This window comes from Alligator sinensis, unplaced genomic scaffold (assembly GCF_000455745.1).
Source record: "Alligator sinensis unplaced genomic scaffold, ASM45574v1 scaffold63_1, whole genome shotgun sequence".
NCBI lineage: Eukaryota > Metazoa > Chordata > Crocodylia > Alligatoridae > Alligator > Alligator sinensis.
In genome coordinates, this window is record NW_005842811.1 from 159,758 (window position 1) to 169,568 (window position 9,811).

General features: G+C 44.5%; 2 protein-coding genes across 3 annotated transcripts in view; both read left to right on the top strand.

The window, feature by feature from the left end:
• ORC1 (origin recognition complex subunit 1) overlaps positions 1–871 on the top strand; it is a 25,861-nt gene extending 24,990 nt beyond the window's left edge. The window contains exons 17-18 of the mRNA XM_014525438.1: positions 73–160; positions 578–871. Of these exons, the coding sequence (XP_014380924.1) occupies positions 73–160; positions 578–772 (283 nt within the window). The 3' untranslated portion in view covers positions 773–871. The remainder of the gene's footprint in view (positions 1–72; positions 161–577) is intronic.
• A 1,557-nt stretch (positions 872–2,428) lies between these two features.
• Positions 2,429–9,811, top strand: part of CC2D1B (coiled-coil and C2 domain containing 1B) — a 50,718-nt gene continuing 43,335 nt past the window's right edge. Inside the window, exons 1-3 of one of the 2 annotated variants that reach the window (XM_006035177.2) lie at positions 2,429–2,449; positions 3,344–3,439; positions 6,810–6,948. In XM_006035177.2, coding sequence (XP_006035239.1) covers positions 3,374–3,439; positions 6,810–6,948 — 205 coding nt within the window. In that variant the 5' untranslated portion in view covers positions 2,429–2,449; positions 3,344–3,373. Of the gene's footprint in view, positions 2,450–2,731; positions 2,753–3,343; positions 3,440–6,809; positions 6,949–9,811 lie in introns of those variants that run through there. The other variant, XM_025191341.1, reaches the window with a different exon arrangement.

Here is a 9,811-nt window from a genome sequence, read left to right on the forward strand (position 1 = left end):
CACTCCTTGAACTGTCCATTTCCAGGATTCATTGGCTGAGACTAGTAATGAATTTTTCCTCCTCTTTTTCAGGAATGCTTCATTACATGAGCAGACTTTCCTGAAAGCAGTTCTAGCAGAGTTTCGCAGGTCAGGGCTCGAGGAGGCAACAGTTCAAGAGGTACACTTTCTTTTTCTTTTATGTAAACTGAATGCTAGGTTTTTGCCTTAGCTGTTTGATGCTTATAACATGTGAATGCATCAAAATCAATCCTAAGGAGCAAAGATGATGAAAGATGACACAATGATGGGTGAGATAAACTTTTCTGTAATAAAATTAGAGAATGAGCATGGAAATGTTTTAGAAAAAAGGACTGTGGATGCTGGCTTCCGCATTTTGTGTGCGTTAGTGTCCATAGTAAAGAGAACTTAGCTTACAACTTACTTGATTAACAAACTTCAGCTGTTCTGTTGATTATTAGTCTCTGTCATCTTTCATCCTAACAGACTGAAAGGTTTAACTCTCTCCCCTGCTCTGTGTATATTCTTATTCCAATCTAATAGATTGACCAAACTGAACTGTGTCTTGTTCTTTTAGGTCTATCGTCAGCATGTGGCACTGTGTAGGATTGAAGGCCTGCAAGTTCCTACAGTTTCAGAAATTATGGCCATTTGCTCAAGGCTTGGTGCCTGCCGGCTCTTGCTAGTAGAATCCAGTAATAAATACTTCCATATGCGGGTGCGGCTGAACATCAGTCAGGATGATATTATGTATGCTCTCAAGGAGAAATAAGACAACTGATTTTTATATTTATATGTATATTTTAAATATTGTCAAGGCTTTTATGAATTATTTTTTAAAAATTTGGATAAAATTTGGATATAATGAAAACTGTTGTATGTTTGCTTTTTCTAATCTCTTTGCTATTTTAAACCATCTTTTGTATAATAAAGATTTTTCTGCAAAGCATTTTAAACCTTTGCATTCAAATCTACTTCTATATAAAAATAACACCAGGATTTGTACCAATGGTATATTCAGTAAATGGCATACCCCACCCCTCTTTGTCCCCCTCCCCTGGAGCCCCAGGAATGCACCAAATGCCTCGGTAATATGAGAGCAGCAGAGGCTGTCTTCTCTAATACATTAAAAAAATATTCTTACCACTTGTGTCAGGAAGAGATGCTGATATACGTTGTGCTGGAATAGGGCTCTCATTACTAAATGGCAGGTTAGGTCATTTTCCCTCTGCAGTTTCACTGGATGAAGATCTAATTTAAAAAAGGTGCCAAAATGTTGAACTTAAATTTCCTTACGTATTGCTTATGCGTAGGCAGAGGTTGGTAACCTTTTAGGAGTGGAGGGCTGAACTAACAGCTCAGCCTAAAGACAGACAGCCACTTCCTACCCTGCTGCTGCTGTTTTCTCCACCCCTGGCATGGCTGCTGCCAGTGTTCTAGCTTCACAGGCTTGATGCGATTGCTTAGCGGGCCAGTCCCAGCCCACGGGCCATAGGTTACCATCCCCTGGCATAGTAAAAATGCATCCAGCTCACTAGAACACGAGGGAATAATGGTGAAAGCACGAGAGTAACGAGACCTGCAGAAATTCTTTTAATCAAAGACCCAACTTGACCTTTCACTTCGATTCTCTCGGTCGGAGAATCGGAATTGCCTGTAATGCAATCAATGAATGGTGTCCAAGTATTGATTTCAACAGGGAATTGAATTGAGAAATTTACTCAAACTACCTTCGCTGTTTTATGACTCCCGCAAACACTGCAAAGACGTGTTGCTGTGAACTAGGCTTCAAGAACCGGTGTCGGCTTCTGATAAGTGACCCGCGTTGAGAAATGGAGAAGTGGGCAAAGTGGAAAAAGTGGCAGGTTTTCTTCATAATAAGAAGCGGGACAGGGAAGTAAGACTTTGTTCGTTACAATCCTAGCCGCCTTAGTAATTTCTTCCCTCCCATATAGCTGTGGAAACCCGGCTTCCTTATGTCCTAAGACTTTATGGTGGGCTAAACACTTCGCAGCAGCTTCAGAAAAGTTGAAATACGGATGTTAAACGAGGAAAACCATGAACAATCCTGTGGGAGGGTTTCGTTTGTTTGTTCTTATTCTGCTCTAAAACCTCAGCCTCACTATGGGTCCCATAACAGATGCATTGTGGGGCTGTGGAGGTGTAGTCAGAGGGCTGGGATCCCACAACAGGTGCACTATGGGACTGTGGAGGTGCAGCTGGAGCGATGGACCCTGCCAGAGGTGCATTGTGGGACTGAAGGTGCAGTGGGAGGGTTGGGAATCTCACAACAGGTGCATTGTGGGACTGTGGAGGTGCAGCCAGAGGGTTGGGATCCCACAACAGGTGCATTGTGGGACCGTGAAGGTGCAGCTGGAGTGTTAGACCCTGCCAGAGGTGCATTGTGGGTCTGTGGAGGGGAAGCCAGGGGGCTGAGATCCCACAACAGGTGCATTGTGGGACTGCGGAGGTGCAGCGGGAGGGTCTGGCCGGCGGTGCTCCCGGGGGCTGTGGGCAGCTGACGGCAGGGCCGAGCAACTCGGTGAAGCGCGTGGCTGTGGCTCTGCCGGGAAGTGCGCGGTGCTGCCACCCCGCCCGAGGGAGAGAAATCCCCGCGGGCGGGACCCGGCCTGGCCCCGCCCCCCGCGCTGGCCCCGCCCCCGCCCCGTCTGCGCAGGTGGGCCCGGGCGGCCTGTGCGCCTCGCACCCCGCGTCGGGCTGGGGCTGGGGCGCCCAGACAGGGCGAGAGAGAGTGTGTGTGTGTGATGTCATGTGCCTGTCTGTCTGTCTGTCAGGGGAGAAGGGTGTCTGATGCCTGCGTGTGCCTTGTGTGTCTGTGAGGTGATGTGTGGGGTGTCTCGGGGGGGGGTCTGGTGTGTGTGCACGCCTGCGTGTGTGTGTCTGTGGGATGTGATGTGTGTGTGTGGGGGGGGGTGCCTGGTGTGCATCCCCAGCTGTGTGTGTGTGTGTGCCTGTGGGGGGACAGTGTGATGTGTCTGTGGGGGTGGTCTGGTGTGTGTGCACACCTCTGTGTGTGTCTGGTGTGTAGGGGGAGGTGTCAGGCTCCCGTGTCTGCCCACGGTGGGGAGGAGGAGGAGCAGTGCCCCCGGGCGGGCCGTGGCTGCAGTAGCCTCTGGGGCGGCCCCTGGGCTCTGTCTGGGGGGGGCGGGGGGTGGTCAGCCCCAGCCGTGTGATCTGCAGCCCAGGTGCTTGCAGCAACTCTGCCCAGCTCCTAGGAGTCCTGAGCAGGCTGCTGCGCCTGGCTTGCCGTCTGGGGAGGTTTTGGCCTGTGTCACACCAGGCGTCTGCAGCCTCACCTGTGCCTCCATCTCACTTTGTTCAGGGCGGCATCTTCAGAAGTTCAGGAGCCAACATGATCAGCCGGAGACCCAAGAAAAGCCCCCAGGCGAAAGGCCAGGGAGCTGCTGCGGCGAAGCAGGTAAGGGAAGGTCTCGCACCACCAGACTGGCACTCGCAGTGCCACCCTCCCTCATTGACCCTGCGATGCCTGCTACTTAATGAGTTCTCTGCTTTTCCCCAACCTTGTGGGTCTTTCCTTGGCAGTGGCAGGGAGCTGATGCCAGCTATCGCAGCAATCAAGGCATTAGAAATAGACCGGCTGCAAGACTTGTTGTCTCAGTGTCTTGCTCTCTGCCTGCCTGATGACTCATTCCTACGATAAGGCTGTGCCGAAGCCACTTTGAAATTTCTCTAGCATCTCCCTAGATGCTGGTTAGACTTGAGAGAGCTGGAGCTCAATCAGGACAGAATCCAGGTGCGAGCCTAGGGAGGGGACAGGGTGTGCCTGGAGATAGCGTGGAGTTGTCAGGGAATAGTTTTAGGTGAAGCTTTAAAAATGAGAAGGAGCTTAAAAGTCAGTGTGAGATAGGAAAGCAAATATATTTGGTATCAGGTAAATATGGAGATGTTTGCTATGACTTGTGGTGATAGGAAAGGGAGGTTGGAATTAAAAAACAAAACAAAAACCAGAAAGATGGGAAGTTAAATGAAGAAACTATGGACTGATATGTTTATAATAGAGTTACAGTTGACCCATTTTCAGTCAAGCCCCTAATGCAGCCAGGTAAGCTGGAATCAGACAGAGCTCCAAGAGCATAGTAGTTGTGTGTGGGTGTTTTTTTCCAACGAGCTGAACTAGAAATGCTTCTTTCTCTTCTCTGCATGTCTGTTATTGCATCCATAATTGCATCAGGTTAGTACTGTACTACAGTCTACATTTCAGAATTAAATATATGTTTATGTATGCTACTTACATTTTATCAAGAAGAAAAGATGCAAAGAGTGAAGAAAATCAAAGAAGTTAAAAGACTAAACAGTAAATCCAAGATTTTGAAATGGACAAGATATTCAGGCCTCCTGGCAAATGCACGCTAGTTTCTTGCACTGTATTTTCCAGTATCTTGTTAATTTGCAAATGATCCCTGCTCTGGACTGCTTTACATTATATCTGCTATGCACTGTTCTCTACGTCAGTCTGAAGTGCTTCCCCATGCTTTCCCTAGAATACCTGTTTGATACCTGATGAGTTTAGCAAAAGCTTAATTTATGGTGACAGTGAGGAACTTGGAGCCAGAACACTGGTGTTACAGGTCATTTGTAGTGTGACAATGAGCAGATCAGACACAGGTCTGCCCCTGATTACTCGTTTGTAAAAGGTACGCATTATTAAATAGAGCTTTGTATCTTCAGTGCATTAAACAAACATTGGGCAAAAATTTTCTCAGTTTTCTTCCCTGTTTATCTGGAAGAGAGAGAGGAGTAGCAGCAGTAGCCATACTGCTGGGGATTATCCAGAGACATGTAGTGAATCAAGGGTAATACCAGGCTTAGTAAATTAATTACTGACTCTCTGTTCTGTGCCTGATGCTCTTCATCATGCTATCTTGCGTTAATACCCAATCCAAAGGGGTGAATTAAACTCAGTTCATAGTTATAATGCACTTTGAGTTCCTTGAATAAAAGGTGCCACAGAAATGGAACGTTTCTGGATCTTGTCCCATCACAAATCATCCTGAGAGACTTACATTTTGGGATTTTTTTGTGTCTAAGTTTATCATAGAACAACTCCCATCCAGGAGAGCACAATACAGCTGCAGATGCTCTCTCTGCCTTTGACTTTGTCATAGAAAAACTAACATATGCAATATGCACGTATTGGACTGTGCAGCAGCATTTTTGTTTAGAATTCCTTTATGCAGCTTCAGGTAGAGGCTAAATAACGGTAGATAATTTCAGCTTTCCTGTTTTGGACACTTATTTTTCAGTTCTGAGTCTAAGTTCAGCTGGGGCGATATTATGACAAGCAACATTCAAGGAAGTGGTGGTATTTTTTCAGTAGGTGACATTCTTTCTCTGTATCGGTACTGAACCCGTACTCTAATGCTGTGGTTCTCAACATTTTTAGGCTTGAGACGCTCCTCAGTAGTCTAAAAGCACCCCTTAGAAAATGCCAGCTTACTTTTCACTCCTTTTTCACTGCAGAGAAAAAATAGAGCAGTTTTTCTGTTGTGGCAAACTCAGGTCAGAATGGCTTTAACACTATGGATTCCTATTTGAAATCTGGGTTTATTTTGTGAATCATGTTTGCACATGCTGCAGCACCTTGGTTGAGCGTCAGTGCTCTAATGTCATGGAATACTAGACTTCCAGACGTGCCACCTTTTAAAGCAGCATTTCTCAACCATTGGGTCTCAAGAATATTTGAAAGAGTCACAAACAGACTTTAAAAATGGGCCAACAAACATTAAAAATAGATTCTTCTATAAAGGAGAAGAATGTGGGAAACTGTGGCTTTTCTCTTGCAGGCTGGCAGAGTTTCAGACTGCAAGGGGCTGCTACTCCCTACCCCACATACTGTGAGTGGGGGGCAGTGGGTTGGAAGCAAAGGGACTGGCCACTGATGTTTACAAATGGGTCCTGGTACAAAAATGGTTGAGAACCACTGTTTTAGAAGAGACAGAGCACTGTAGTCTTTGTCCTCCTTTGGCATGTTTTGGAGGAAAAGGAGAATCACCCTAGGGTTTTGGCCAGAGTCTGGTTTGTATAGTATTCTTACCTGATTCCCCTTTTTAGCTTTGGTGGCATTCGCTTCCTGCCCTTAGCAACTATACATTGTTGTAATGTGGTTCTGAACTGTTGCTGGCTCTTCCCTGACTGCACTTCCTTGTGCAATGGAACATTTGTATCTATGACTGTATGCATACCACATTTAGTCAAGTAGAAGATGACCCTGATTATAAGAACAACCCCTTGAATAAGTAGATTCTATATATGAAAAATGTATAAATTTGTTATAATTTTCCAGGCATAGAATCTAATGAATGGAGGTTTGCCTTGAATTTGTTTAAATAGATTGTTGAGAGAGAGATGAAGATAAAGTCTTTGCAGTGCTCATTTATCATATTTATATGGTATGAAGAGTAATAAATATAAGTTACTCTTTTAGATTTGATGGGATGTCCCTGCTGAAATCTGTTACCCTACGTATCACTAAAATATTTTAACCTTATTATTTCACATACTTGATCCTCTTGTTTGAGCAACTAAGTGCCCACCTCAGAAGGCTTATTCACTGCTTCCGTTCAGTAACATACCTAGTTTCATTTTTGTATGTCTCCTTACCTGCTTTGCATTAGTAGTCAAATTATAGGGCATCATAGTTAAGAACTCCAACATGGTATCCATGTTATCTTTGAATGCAGAATACATGGAGATGTTTAAGCAGTGCAGGTGGATTGATATTTTAAGTTGGTCCCTGTTCTCACTGGAATATTTTCCCTTGGTTTCAGCTGGGGCTGTTTGTAGATTTTAATCCTGAAGAAATGCTGCTGGATTTAGAAGGCGGTGATGAAGGAGACCTAGAAGCAGAGCTTGCTGCTATCACTGGAGAGAAAGTGACAGAAAGGAAATCAAAACCAAAAGGAAAAAGTAAGTTTCTGGTGCTGAGTTTTTTGCCTAGTGAAGAACCAAATTATTAATGTAAATTAAGAGATCCTAATTTACAGAAGTCGCTTCTTTCTGGATATTTTCATCTACTAATATGGGTAATACCCAAAATTGCTATATCACCCAGAGAGATTTAAAAGTATTTATCTTTTTTGTGTCCACTTTACTGTGAAAGATCTAAGTTGTGTAGAAGCAAGAGTAAGAGGTGGCTTTATTGTAGTCTTTAACTGTCCAGGAAAAGTGAAGATTTCTGACAGCACAGTGCCCATTAATTTAGTGTACAAAGACATGCTAAGATTCAATGGTGGAAGTAGAAGTTTCAAGATGGAAATAAGGAGTGTAAGGTAGAGGTGCACCAATATATCAGTTGGGTATTTAGACTAGATAACTAGATTTTGAAGTGAATAGTGGCTTTTTAGACTAAAGATTTGCGGTCTTTAAAATAATATGACACATTCTTTCAGCTTGCGTCTCCTTTTAAATTTTGCTTTAGCAGAAATTCTGTTATATGAAATTATTTTGGTTTTTTTTTAAACTGGCCGTCAAATAAAGAATCCTGTTTCTAGCCTTCCTAGCTAATATTTGTTACACAGCATTGAGTAAAAGACTTAGAAGAATCTGGTAATGTTCTTAGCCTGCAAGGACATGTTTTACACTTGTGTAAGAGGAAATAGATGACCTTTTGTCATCAAGTTTGCTCTCTGTTTCTTTTGGGCCCTTTCAGTAGTTAGCACAGAATTAACTACAGCAGCTCAGGTCTTAATTCTCAGATGATTAGATCTTTAGCTCCTATGTTCTACAAATCACTTATGAGATATATAGTTAAGTGGTTTTTGTGCCATCTAGAAGTCAAGAACTTTGAAGCACTACCCTCTTTTCAGATACTGGCTTTTTCTTTGGCCCAGTCAAAGCATTTAACTCTTTCTCTTCAGTCTTTCTATCTGTAAAATGAAGATAAAAGTTTACAGGGTGTTGCAGATTAATTAATGTGTTAATGCTTGCTATGACCATTGAAAGTTTATAACTAACATGTGTGAGGGGTAAATGTATTACAGGGCTGTTGCTTGATCACTGCAGCCCTTGCTTTTCTGAAACAACAACTGTAGGTCTTCTGCGGGCCCTCTCCCGATCCCATCCTCGTCACCATGTGCGGACGGCGGGGAGCGATCCAGGCCCTTTTTCGGCTGTGGCCAGCAGCCCAGGCACGCTGGATCGGAGAGAACAGGCGACACGCTAGAATTGGGCACGGACGCGTAATGGTTGATTCAAGATTGTTTACTTACACTGAAGATGGTCGCGGTGTAGGCTGGACAGTTTCCCAGGCACAGCTCTGCTTAAACCCTCATTTGAGGACTCAGACAATACTCGATCACTCCCACGGAGTTGTCGAGGCTCCGTGGATCCTTTCGAAGAGCTCTAAATAGACTCACACGAAGTTTGCTAGGCTTCATGGAACGAAAGCGCGCAGGGAAGGGATACGTCGAGGATTGCGAACGGCGACGGGGAGAGGCTAGAGGCTGATCAGACCCCTGTTGCCTGCTTAAAATGCGCTGGGTTCGATAGGCTCCACAGCGCTTAGAGAGCTTCACACAGCATGATTAACCCAAAGCCAATAATGGGGCTCGAATTAGAATACAAATGGCGGGAACTCTTTGCACCGTGCATCTCTGTGCTGCAAAGAAGAAATGCACACTGCAAAGAAAGCTACAAATTGGCGGGAAAATAATTCAGTGGTGCCAAAGCACACACAAAAACAAAAATCACACCCTTTGGGTTGTGACAGGTCTAATCCCCCTTTTGCTTACCAAAGAGCAGAAACCCATGTCTCTGAAAGGAAAGAATTAGACAAGTGCAAGCAGGCTGCTGGGAGTAATAGGAGGAAATTCATTTGGGAATGAGCCTAGCATCCAAATGGAGCAGGTATCAAAGAATGATTGGACAAAAAGTAGGATGGGTATAGGAAAAGGAGGGATCAGGGAAGTAAAGTAGGAAGGAATTAAAAGGAGTAAGGATCAGAAGAGAGGATGTAAGAAAAGGGAAATTATTCAAATAACAGCAAGGAGATTGAGTAGAAGTGTGTTGGAAAGGTGAGCAGTGGCAAAGGAACAACGTTTTTCCTGGACTGTGCTGGATCTTTACTTTCAGTGTTGTGTGTGTCAGTTGTGGAACTGCTGTAGATCAAGGAAGGAAATTATTTCCTGTTGGCAGTGAACATCTTTTCCCTTGTAATACTGTAATGGAGTGGGGAGTGTTTCCTGCTGTGTTTTTAAACAGAGCCAAGTATAGATTCATAGATGCTAGGGTCGGAAGAGACCTCAACAGATCATTGAGTCTGACCCCCTGCCCAGGCAGGGAAGAGCGCTGGGGTCAGATGACCCCTGCCAGATGCCTAACCAGCCTTCTCTTAAAGACCCCCAGGGAGGGGAGAGCACCACCTCCCTTGGAAGCCCATCCCAAATTTTGGCCACCCTTATCATGAAAAAGTTTTTCCTGCTATCTAGCCTAAATCTGCTCTCTGTCAGTTCGTGACCATAGTGGGCCCTTGTGCTTACTGTACCAGTGCCTTGTACAGGAGCATGAATGCCTTCTTAACTCTACTGAAAATGCCTTGGCTGACACTTCCTTGAATCACATTTGCCTTTTTCACGGCTGCATCACATTATTAGTTTATTCTTCCTGTGATCAACTAATGCATCGAGCTCTTCCTCTTCCCCTTGCATTTCCAACTGATAAACTCCCCAGTTTATAGCATAAATTCTTATTAGTCTCTATGTGCATGACCTTGTACTTTATACTATTCCTTTTCTTCCTATTTCTATTACTCCAGTCATTCAGTTCTTTCCCT